The following is a 12,751-nucleotide window of genomic DNA, read 5'->3' as shown; positions in this document are numbered from 1 at the left end:
AACTCCCTTAAGCAGCTAAAGTATTTCATGAGATGTCAAAAGGGCAGAAAGGAAAGGGGGAGGGGCCAACGCGGGGCCTCATCGCTTTCTTTCCCAGGCAAATATTCACCCCCCCCCAAAAGAAAAGTGTGGAGAGCGAAACACAATAATTAGTCCTTTGTCTAACTTTCTCGAATGCCAAAGAAAGACAGATTAATTAAATATACAACAGTGTTGGTTTTTGGAGTGGGGGTCTAGCTTGCTGGGTAGGTCATAAATTAGGCAGAATAAATACTTCAGTGTGTTTGCAGTGGGCCTGCTACGTCAGAGCCACTGGAAGGTTGGTGGGAGGAGAGTGGCGGGTTTCTTGCTAATGATAGTCACGTCTGGGTCTGTCTGGTTGCTAAGAGCAACCAGACATGATGTAACACCAGGATGAACTTGAACTTGGGGGACTTGAAAAGAGAACAATAGACCAGAGCAATCAATAAAGCCTATTTCAGTGAAGGGTTACAGAGCTGCTCTGGGGTAACCTTGTGGGTGAGGCACACACTGAATAGCAAGATGTGTGAAGAAACTTTTTTTTTCCTTTGCTTTGGTTAGCTTTGCTTCGCCTTTTAACAGAAGTACGGGGCACTGCTGATTTTTGTAGCGCCCTGGGTACAGAAACGATGGGACGGAAAACTGCTCCCCCTGGTGACTCACCGGGTCCCAGGCCTTTACTTCAGGACTGCCACACTGAAGAAGTCCAGAATTTCACAACTGCCTTCGAAAGCATGCAGACAGATTGAGAACAGCACTTGCCACTCAGTTTGAGACTGTTCTGTGTAAGAGCAGATATGGAAAATGGATCTGTGGCAGAGATCAGGAGAGACTTAAAACAGACACGGTTTGGAGACCGCCCCCGTCCCCTTTCTTTCTTACTGATCTTTTCTTTCGTCCACTTCGATTTAGGCCATGTGCCCTTAGCAGGGTGATTGCTTTTCCAGATAGAAGCAGCTTTATTGGTCAGAGAGTAAAATCTACGAGTCTACAGGATGAGGAGTTTTGTGATTTGAGCTAAAGGTTTTTGTTTTGTCTTGTTTTGTTTTCTTATAAGCGCCTTTGGAAATCAAAGGTGCCTTGTGTGACCAGGAAATTTTACACCAACTTCCACGGAGCTATCATTTAGCCGTTTATCCCTGGGATCAAAGGAGTCCCGACGTTCCCCTAATTGAATCACCCCCACAAGAGTGAGCCTTAGCCCTCCAGAATCAGTTCTGACTGACGTAACCCCCCTGATGTTTTCAATACAGAGCTCACAGCCATTAGCCTTGCCTAGAAGCTGGTAGGTTTTCTGACTCTTGCAAAAAGTACTGAATTCTTCAGAATACTTAGAAGAAAGCGGGGGGAAAAGTCATATAATTTTTAACTTCACTTGAGACACTAGTTTTGAGATTGCTCTGTAATAAGCTCATTTTGTTGAGAGAACTTTCTTTGTTGACAAAGGATGCAGCAGACACAAAGGTAGTCACCTGGACATTTCTGAAAGGGACACAAGACTGGCTCCACAAGCTGGCAGAAAGCTCTAAGGCTTTTCCAAGTGAACAGAAACATAAATGAGGTCTACAGTGGTCTCATTTCCCACCGTGAACTTGACTTCATAAGGAGCATCTTATTTATTACGTATCTTTTCTAAGAATATACTTGTATGTATATTCAGTTGAAAGGAAGATGATTTGCCACCATAAGTACTCCAGTCCAACTTCCCACCCACCATGTCACCAATGTGTTTGCCACCAGACCTTTCTGCTGTAACTGCTATCACGGGTCACCTACAGAATGCTGTGTTCGTAGGCTCAGCACCTGTCCTTAGTATCTACACCTCATTGAAAAGTGGATGGAGAAAATCGTGGAGATAGCAATTGTTACAGCCCCTGCCCTTACCCCTCAACCACTCCTCGTCCGATTTGCTCGTCTTTCTTGAGCGCTCCCAGGCATGGTGCTAGGTACTAATAAGATAGCCAGGTTCCTTGTCCTCCTATAATTGCTCACCACAAGGTTACAAAACCTGATGTGAATGCCATGTGGCCAGAAAGGCTTCACTTGGTAAGACATACTCAAAACATTGGCAAAGCCCACAAAGGCAGTGAATTTTAATGTCAGAGGAGTAAGATAAATCTCCGTGGGATTTACTATCATCTGTCTTTCGTTGTCCACAAGAACCACCCCCTCCTCAAGGTCAATTCTGATCCCATGGTTAAAAGAGCAACTTTCAAAAATAGTTTTATAAAATTGAACGTTGTTTGTGTTTGCTCACTGAGGACCACGGTGGGCCTTGCTTATACCAGCCGAGAGCTACCCATGAGCCCCTACACAGAGCACAACATCTGCATTTTAACCGGACTTTTCTTTTTGTCTTCCAGTCCTGGTACCTGGGATAAAAGTTGCAGCGTCCCACCATCCTCCAGACAGACCACCTGACCCCTTCTCAACTCTGTAACATGGACGCAACCTCAACCCGGCGCAGTTACAACTTCACTGTCAGTGGAAGGGGAGAGACACCAACTCGAATCAACTTGTACATGGAAACAGCAAACGTCGTGGTCAAACAGCAAAGGCCATAACTTTTCGGGATTTTTTTTTTTTTTTTTTTTTTTAATACTTTAGGGACTGTCGTAATTTCTCATATGGTGCTGGAAATGGTTGGGCTGTGTGACATTTGAAGTGTTCCAGTGGTGGTGTGAGCAGTAGGTGAAGCGGCTGGTAGGGGATGAGCCTTGCTCACGAACTTCCTGTTGTAACACTTGTGAGCCTGGCCTTTTCACAGTATTTCAAGAATTTGCCCGCGCAGGTGTGTGACCCTCCCGGAGCACTTGGAGACACCTGGAGAATGAAATCTTTCGTAGTAGCTAAGATCTGTGATCTGTAACTTACAGGACACTCAAAGGGCAATGTTTTTTGGGTTTTTTTTTTTTTCTGTAACATATTAGAAAAAGCAAATGCAGTTAAGTTGATCTTTCTTTTAGTTTGGTTTGGTTCAGCAGTCAGCAGTTAAATACATAACACAACCCTCAAGGACAGTGAACCCACTCATGTTGCAGAGCAAATCCAAAAAGACAGCAAAGACTACTACTACTCTCAGTTCGGTTGTTTGTTTTTTTTTTTTATTAAGTTTTGAAATGCTGCACTTACATTTAAAAAAAAACATTTTCAACAATTTCAACAATGACACAAAAGTTCACATGGAAATGGGGAAGATGGTCTGTTTTGACAGAAACTGACAGGAATCAAAACAATCGAATTTTGAATTGAGTGAAGTGCAATTTCATTGGATAGCTAAGTATCTTTGTAAGATAGAGATTGTTGAAAATTCTATTTTTGTTTTTCAAGTCCTCCCACCCCAGGACTCTAAATTATTGGGGTTAAAAAAAACAGCCTTGCAAGAAAAAGGGGAGCTATTTTTGCTTTTTATGTTTTTTATTGTTAAACTTGTATCCCTTTAAAAAAAAACCGAAGGAAAATTTAAAAAAAAATAACAAAAAAAAATACAAATCTAATGGTGCTTTTACCACAATATGTTAACTACATTAAATGCTAATTAATTATTTTCTGTTATCAAAGCACATAACTCAAATGAAATCATGGTATCTGTTAATTTTATAAGCTAGAAATCACTATAATGAATTATGCCAATTCTGGAAAATTTTACACATGTATGGCAACACCAGATCTATCGGTTTTCAAATGCCTCGTCGTAACCAGACATTGTCCAGAAGTTTCAAAGACCCTTCGCAAACCCTGAACTGGGCTACGGGGAAATAATACTAACACTGATAAGGACATAACTGTGTGAGCCCATTCAGATCAAAGTACTTGTTAGGGAAAATAAACAAACAAAAACAAAATATTCACACACACACACACCCCCAAATGTCTTGTATCTTATGTTTAAGGAAAAAAGAAAAGACAAAAAAGACAAAACAAAAATCAAAAAAAAAAAAAAAAGCAGAAACAAATAAATAAACAAAAAAAAATGCAAGTGATTTTTCTACCAGACAGCGAAGCACCCCCTTGCTTCCCATGCGACTTCACGGTTTCCTATACTATACGTATATATGTGTTCTGGTCGGCAGGCCCTGCCCACCAGAGGAAGTCTCTGCATGTTCTAGTGTTAGTAACTAATTTTTATATAGCTAATGTAGGATAAAGTAGAGTGCATTAAGACAATATTGTAACCCCAGTCTAGGCACTTGCCTTTAAACTGTCTCAGCCCTTCAGAAGGGCTCAACTACTGTCCTATACAATCAAGTGACTGAAACTCCTGGGAAGACACTTTGCTCCTCATCTAACCCCCCCCCCAAAAAAAAACGATGTTGTTTTGTTTTTATTTTTTTCCTTAATTTGCACGAAAACAGAAATTCCATATCAATGTGCCTTGCCCTGGATAGTGATTATTTGTGGAATTGTTGCACATGCTCCTCAATTGAAGGGGTTTAATCCCTACTCAAGCATTCGGAGACACTTTTTGTAAATGTAACTTTTATGTCAGCCATCGTCAGTTTCCACATCTAGACCTAAATAGAGAGGTAGCTGTTACGCAGACAGGCGTAGTCTCGGTTGTCCTGTGTGGTCAGTGGCAGTGCTATTCTGAGCTCTGTAGATGCTTACAACGTCAGTATTTGGATGTCGCTGCATTTTTTTTTTTTTCAATTTCTTTGGAGTCTTCCTTTGTCCCCGCCCCCACCCCACCCCCAGATATATGAAAATATGCAATACCTGCTTATATCATGTAGAAAAGCTTAGCAAGTATTAATTTTTCTTTCTTTCTTTTTTTTTTATTTGACCAAAGTCAGTGCTGCACATGACGCAGTGGGTTTTAGGTGTCTGTCTTTGTGTTTTCTGTGGTTTCTGATGCACGTGTGCAGGGAGGGCTCCTCTTAGAGAAGCAGTCAAACTGTGAAGCACTAAGCTGACCCTGCTTCAAGCAATTTTGTTTTTACAACTGTTCCTTTCACAAGCAAGCCTTAAAAAAAAAACAAAAAACAAAAAAACAAAAAACAAAAAACAAAAAAAGACAACTTCCTTTCTCTTCAGCCCCCACACCCACTTTTCTTAGCAGACGGCAGTCAATCCACATTCAATAAGAAGTACATAATGCCCATTTTTATATGCACGTTTTTAAACTTCCAAGTTCTGAAAATTGTTTACTGGTTATCTCTATTTAAGGAAAAAAAATAAAATAAAACATTTTGGATTTTCATATGTGTCTGATAAGTGGTTGTATAGTCGTTTGGCGCTGTTGTATGGTGTGATTGTCAGTGTACGGTGTCACTTCCGATAGCCAGCAGCAGACTTTGCCTTCCCTATAGCACTTAGCTGGGCATTACTTTATTATGACATATGTGCACTAAAAAAAAGAGAGAGAGAGAGAGAGAGAGAGAGAGAGAGAGAGAGAAACATAGCAGCTTTCAGTGCTTCACGGTGAAGGGGAAAAAAAGCCTAGACAAACATTTTGTCAGAACCTTGCAAAATGCCAAGGTATTACCAGTAAATTGGTTGTACATACAATAAAATTGCACCCTTTTTTTAAACAAAACGAACTAAGCAATAGTTTGGGCAGTCCTAGTTGTTTTTAGCGAGCATGTTGTAGTCTTGACTGCAAAGAGAGAGAATAAGCTGCCCACTCAGAAGATATGTAATTTGTATCGTTGTATAGTTTTATTGATTACACTGATTTATTCTACCCTATTTTATAATGCAGGACTTTTGTAATGTTGTCTAAATGAGGAAAAAAAAAATCTCTGTCAAATTAGCCTAGTGAAATTTCCGATTGTCCATTACCAAGGCACCGTTCATAGCATTGATCCTTCTTTCTTTTCCCCCTCCTTTGGAAACTGGATTAAGTTTAAAACTTTCCCGTTTCCTTTTTATTTGGTTGTGTTGGGTTGTTTTTTTTTTTAAGTATTTAAATGCAATTATTTTTTCTGCCAATGGTATCGCATATTCCTATGCTTGAGAAGTGTAGGTCTACTGAAAAACCATTGCAAGTGGACGTTCCAGGTGTGCTGTACTTTTGAAGGTATTTTGTTGTATTAGGTTTAAAAGTAGGGAACTCTGAACAGATTTGCAGGAACAAAAGATGTTTCGAAAGGCTCTCGACCATTGTGGAGGCAGCGTGGGGTAACAGCAAACAAGGGTTAAGTAGAAAATACACCGAGTTCTGTTCTGTTCATGCTTCATTGTCAAGACAGCAGCAGAAAACTGTATGGAGTTCTGTTGTCATCGAGCAGGAAACAAGGGAACACTGACCAATGCGTTTTAGGTTAGGAGCTGAGCCAAGGTGTTTGAGGAAGACTTTCCTACAGGAGTGTAGAGACAGACAGTCCCAAGAGCTATCAACATTTGAAGGCCCAGACTTGATTCTGAGACATGTTGGATTTTTTTTTTCCCTCTCCCATCAAATGGCATCAACACAATTAGCAAAGATAGTCCCTCAAATGACTCCCCCCCCCCATTTTTGTCTTTGGGAACTGAAGTCAGAGGCACAAAGACTAACTTTCAGCATTTTCCAATAAATGTTCTCCCTTGGCCCCTCTCCTGGCCACCACAAAACTCCTTTTTCTAAACTGTCCTGAGCAGAAGTCTTCTCTGGTGCCATTGTCCTGGTCCTCCAGCCCTTCTCTCCCCTCTAAGGTTATGTCTCTTCACTGCCTGCCATGACATCTATAAGCTCACTCCCCATACAGGGCCACCACCACCCACATGGACTCCCACTGGCCCTCTGGGCTCAATTCTCCAAGCTTCCCTTCTCCTTTCCCGGCAGTCCAAGAGTGCAGGATCCAAATTTCTAGTCACGCTGTGCTATATTCAGTCAGCCCACAAGAATATGCAAACTCCATCTCAAAAATATTGTCTTTTACCTTCCCAAATCTTTATCCTCGTGTGCTTCAACCTCTGTAGAACAATATCATGAGGTAGTTGCAAAGGAAAACATTTTCTCTCATGATTTACTTTTTGTTGTTGTTATTGTTGTTGGGTTGGAGGGGTTTTCTTTGTTTGTTTGTTTTTCTTTCCTTGGATTATGTTTTTGATGGGGAATGGTCTTTAAGACTGTCATTTGACATTTTTACATCAGATCCCATAGTCCCTGTCTCTCCCTCCTTCCCTCCCTGTCTCCTTCTCTGTTTCTTTCTGTCTGTGTATGTCTCTCTGTTTCTTCTTTGCTTCTTTCCCCTTCTGGTTTCTGGTAGCAGGCCTCCATTGAACTGTTGTAAAACACAAGAAGTGTGGTCAGTGAGGAGAGTTTTGGTGGTGCCTCCCAGCCTACCGGCCAGACCATCCTAGACACTCCCAGAGGCTGCTCCGTTCTCGGGCATGGCTTTCATTTACATGGGCTTTGGAGGCCATTTTGTCTTGAAGTCAATGCATGCTCTCGTGCTGTTCGACAGTAACCTACTCTGCCTTCTCCACGTCCAAGGCTGTGCATTTGTCCAATTAGTGTCATGAATGTTTCCCCTTTATTTTTTCCAATAAAAAAAGCAGTGGGATGAAAATTGCTTTGATATATAGCAGGAATATTGAAGCTATTCCATAGCACTTAACCGTAGTGAATACTGTGTCCCCAGTTCTGAAATCAATTTAATGTTTAATGCAAATCCATTACATGGTGCTATTACAGGCTGACAAAATGATTTACACAAATGTGACAACTCGGGCTCAGTTCACTCTGCTTCCCAACAGTGTAAATGCATAGCAGTGTTTATCTGCATGAGAACTATGCACTAATCTTATCTGAAGAAAAAAAAAAACTATATCAACTTTGGTATCTACTTTCCGTTTACTTCAATCCTTGCCTTTTTGGTCATTGTTATAATGCCAGCTTTAGGACAGAAAGAATTATAAGAAAACCAGCATAATACCTGATATATTAAAATGTAGTGCCTGTGAAACCTGTATTATACTGCTCTTCTGAAGTAAGATTTTTCTACACCGGTAGCCTTCGCTGTCTGTCAGTCAGGACCTCTGGTATAGGTGATGTAAAATAACCGTACAATATTATGCATGCTATCCCATAATGCTTAGTGACTGTATGATATTACTCAGAGTTCTGTTAGACTTTTTTTTCTGCCTCGGTTCTTATCAGCTAGGTTTGAGGTATTTCACTGAGAACGTGAACTCGGTCTTCCTTCTGGCTGTCTTCATGATCTTGGAGGTGTACACTTACTTAAATTCAGTATTACTTGTGTTTGTTTTCATTTTTTGTTTTTTTGAGTTTTTTTTTTTTTTTGCTTTGTTTTGTTTTGTTTCTCCTAAGGGACAAGCATGGGTGTTTGATTTCAGAAATCAGTATATGGTGAGATTTTTGTCTCAAAACTACCATTTGAATTTCAAGAACTCTGCTGCAAAAACCACTCTGAGAATGTTTCCAAGTGAGAGTCACTTTCTTGACCCTCGACAGAAGCTAGACGACACTGAAGAACCTTAAAGGACAGTGTACCCATGCTTGATCTGTCTCCCACCAGACTTCCTCATAGTAAAAAGAAAAAAAAAACAAAAAAATTTACAAAATCACGTAGCTATTTAGTTACATGCACAGATGCAATATTTTCTTCAAAAATATAACTCTGTACAAACTTCGGGCCCGATTCATAAGAAAGAAGTTTGCTATTAACACGGGATTTTTAAAATATGTTCTCTCTCTCTCTCTCTCTCTCTCTCTCTCTCTCTCTCTCTCTCTCTCTCTCTCTCTATCTCAATTTAAATTTGAAACTGTTTGCTTCCCAATTTGAATATTTTTCTTTAATTTCCCCCGAACCAGCACCCATCTGCCTTTCATTCTCCAAAGGGTTGCATTAAGGAAGTTGGAGGGATACTATATGGGGACCGGATCCCAGTGAGGCTCACGAGGCTAAGTGGGAACTGTAGGGTAGGGATATAACACATGGATGCACCCCCTCTGTGTGTCAGGCATCCTACATGTAGACTCACTGTGCTGTTTGGGTTGAAACACTAACTTTGTAAAATGTGTCTGGACCACAAGAGTATATAGGAGAAGTGCTACCTCCGATCTAACTAGAGCAAGTTCATGGCAGAAAGTATCACAAACTTTAAAAATGTGAAGTTTCCCGTCTCTCCAGTGGTTTCCAAGGCAAGTGGTGTCCAAGACACAGACCGTTTTCATGCTGTTCAATGCTCGGCTTTGTAAAAAGCCCAAAGCTTGTCTTCTCTCTGCTTTGACTGCTAATTGTATTGCTCTTGGTTGTTTTTATTTTTAAATTTTTTTCTTGGTAATGGTCTGTAAATTTGCTTTTTTTTTTAACCTGTTATTCCCCACTAAAGGTTTTAGGCATCTGGCCATGTCAGGATGCAGTGAGGGAGCCGCCAGCTCTCTTCTCCCTCAGACCATTGTCTCTCCTCTGAACTCGGCTGCCTCCCTACCGAGGTGCCAGCCAGAGGAGTGCCAGCAAGTCCCAGTAGGTCCTTAGGAAGGCTCCCAAGGCCAAGTCCATGGATCCTTCTCTGCTTCTCCCATCACACACATCAAAAAGTCTGCTCAGAGTGCCTCTGTTCTCTTTTCAAATTGGGGGGGGGGGATTAAAAACTTCAAATGATGGAAAAACGAGATCTCTTGTGAAATGAAACGCCCCGTGTTAATAACTTGGTCTGAAATTGTTTTTATGAGCCGGGCCCCCTGTGCCTCTAGCATATTTGTATTGACTCTCATAGTTACCCTTTTCGTTTACTGTGTTCTGTGAAAACTTGTAATTGGTTGAGAATCACTGTGGGCGTCCATTCTTATCAACTAAGTCTCCACAGGGTTTTTGAGCTGGTGTGGATTAGTTTAACTCTTGTATTCAACCGTTAGTGCTACCACCTTCTCACATCACAATACAATTACTGGAAGCAAGTACTGCATTTCCTATGCAACAGAAAAGGAAAAAATAAAACAAATTGCTAATGCTACGGAAGTCCTGTCCTCTTTTGCTGTGTACTCAGTGCCTGGGGTGGGTGAGCTGTGTTGAGGGCTGGTGCTTTCCCAAAGGATGGTCTTTCTGACTACAGCACTGCACTCCTGTAGGATCTTTCACAGTGTTCCTAGGAGAGTGCTGACCTTCGACCTGCCTGGACCAATGCAAGGTTGCACCCCCCACCCGGAACTTCCTATGTGTCTGATGTGCTTGCTCTGTGTGATTTGTTATTGCTATGGGGAGTCAGAAAGGAGATTTCCAAGAGGGGAGGGGCTCTAAATGGCCCTGGATGGTATAACTGGCGAGCACAGCTACCAGCTGCAGATCTGGAGAGATACAAGGAAGGAGGGGATCAGGTCCTAGGGGTGGGACACACATGGCTGATACTTGGATCGTTTGGGGAAGACCAGCACCATTAGAGTGAAAAATGTTACATGACTGGTACTAGGACTGATGGGCGAAGATGAATGGCTAGTGCTAGAACGCTGGACGATGCCAGGCTGTGGAGTAAGGACTAGCTGAAGCTGGAGAATGCTGCCCAGCTGTACCTGCTGCCACAGTGTGGGCAGGAAGCTCTCTCCTCTCTCTCCTCCTCTTGGCTCCCACCAGTGTGTCGCCTTGGCTGGACCTAATAGTAGCTAGCCATTTAGAAGGTCTGGAAATTGAACTAAAATATCAGTCCCAGCCCTCAGCATCAGAGATGAACCAGTAAGCTAGCAAGCAGGGACATAAAAGAGGAGTGCACACATTTAATCCGTTTTTAAGCTTGAGGCCACACTGTGAGATGAGTCTAGTTTTCGTCTTTTTATATTCTTTTTTTTTTTTTTTTGGTTTTGGTTTTTTTTGGAGCTGGGGACCGAACCCAGGGCCTTTGCGCTTCCTAGGCAAGCGCTCTACCACTGAGCTAAATCCCCAACCCGTTTTCGTCTTTTTAAATAGATGAGGCTCCTGAGCAGAGATTAATAACTGGAAGGCATACGAAGAATAATCATCTGCGTGGGGTTCAAACCTGAGAAGTTAGGTGCTGACATTTTTTCTGGTAATTACCACAATAATCATTCTCTTAACTGCTTATCAGCAAATACTGATGGGAAAGTGCCTACTATGTGCCAGAAACTATGCCAATGCTAAGACTAGTAGCTAAACAAAAACTGGGCATCTGTTCTTCTGAGCCATGTGGTCTAGTAGCCAAAGAGAGAGAGAGAGAGAGAGAGAGAGAGAGAGAGAGAGAGAGAGAGAGAGAAAGTTCACTCAAATCAGCCCAGCACCACAGTCATGATGAATCTTCACATTGTTCTGAGAGCCAGTGTCACAGGTAGTAACTGCCAAGGCAAAAGAGGCAACGAGACTCTTTCATAATGAGCAGTGAGGAAACACTATGTAAAATGTACCTGTATCCATCCAAAGGGAGTTTACACCTATCCGGGACCCTGGGAGATCTATTAAGCTCAAGAAAGGACAGGCAAACTGATGCAACAAAAAATTTGACCTTAAAGTCAAGACACTGCATGTGCTTCCAGCACATAATGGGTTTTCCCCCCGTAAAGCCTACTCATTACTTTTCTCATCACTCTGAAATGTGTGACAGAAACACAGGAGAGATTTGTCTGGGCTCATGGTTTCGTCAGGGCTTCCATCCGTCAAACCGAGGATGGCAGGGTGGGACTCTTGGTGGTGGGAGCAAGTATCAGAGACCCCTCGAATCATAATGGACCAGGAAACAGCACAGAACAACACCAGGGAAGGTATGGCCTTCAAAGCCCTCACGTATCCTTCTTCCACCAGCCAGGCCTTGACCCCGAATGACCCTAGGGCCTTCAAAACATCAAGTTCCTGAACTGGGGACTAAGTATTCAAAACATGAACCTGCAGGGGAACATTTCACCTTCAAAGCAAAGCAGCTTATAAAACATCTATTCATTAGATTTGTGTCAAAGAAATAACCCCACATCTCACAGCAATGAAGATTTTAATCTTACTTTACACGTCTCTTGTGGGTAGCCTGAGACCTCTGCACAGGATTGCCTCATTCTAGGATACTAGACAGAAAGCAGATAGCGTTTCCCCATGGCGGGAGGTATTGGCAGGGTTCATAATGGCTTTTAACATCTGGAATTGACTCCCACTACTTTGGCTCATGTTTTGTTGGTCAAAGCTGGTCACAGGAAGGCTAGAGAACAAGACTAGTCTTGAGTTGTGGAGACAAAGAATGAACTGAGTGGCGAAGAGTGTTGAAGTCAGACAGAGAGGTGATATGAGTGAATGCAGGCTCACTGTAGAGTTCAACTGAACACAGTAGAGACCAAGAAGACATCAGTACCCACTAATCACTAAACTCTCACCTGCCAAGTGGTTTAGATGATTGATTGATCACCTTACATTCAGTAATCGGCTCTGATTGCAACTATTGAAGAGGCAAGGTCGGTCCTGACTCAAGTTGAATGGAGCAACTTGATAATACTTGCCTTAGAGTTCCACTTTCAATCAAATTAGACCCCAATCACATTGGTCTTTATAATTTGGCCTCATGAGATTGGAATCCAAGTCAGCCCAAACCAGCTAGGTCAGGTGGTATGCAAGCACAGAGCTTGGACACGAGACAACATTGTAATCAAGACCATGGACTCAAGTACCAAACTGGCCCAGTTGACTCCTAGCTCACCATTTTATTAGCTCTATGGCATTGGCTGGTGTTCAGTTTCCCTGTTGGTTAGATGAGAATAATTATTACAGGACCATTATGGATATCTGATGAATTAAAATGTGTTTAGCCTAGCATATTGTAAATGCTATAGAAATGTCATACCCAAAGGAAAGACCCC

The 12,751-nt window shown here is 42.0% G+C and overlaps 1 protein-coding gene across 2 annotated transcripts in view; it reads left to right on the top strand.

Moving 5' to 3' along the window:
• Nfia (nuclear factor I A) overlaps positions 1-5,450 on the top strand; it is a 335,528-nt gene extending 330,078 nt beyond the window's left edge. For both annotated transcript variants that reach the window (XM_032901855.1, XM_032901851.1), the window contains one exon: positions 2,385-5,450. In XM_032901855.1, the coding sequence (XP_032757746.1) occupies positions 2,385-2,402 (18 nt within the window). In that variant the 3' untranslated portion in view covers positions 2,403-5,450. The remainder of the gene's footprint in view (positions 1-2,384) is intronic.
• The last annotated feature ends 7,301 nt before the right edge of the window (positions 5,451-12,751 follow it).

Source organism: Rattus rattus, chromosome 1, assembly GCF_011064425.1.
Source record: "Rattus rattus isolate New Zealand chromosome 1, Rrattus_CSIRO_v1, whole genome shotgun sequence".
NCBI classification, from domain to species: Eukaryota; Metazoa; Chordata; class Mammalia; order Rodentia; family Muridae; genus Rattus; species Rattus rattus.
Note: the sequence above shows the minus strand (reverse complement) of the source record. Positions and strands in the feature narration are given on the sequence as shown.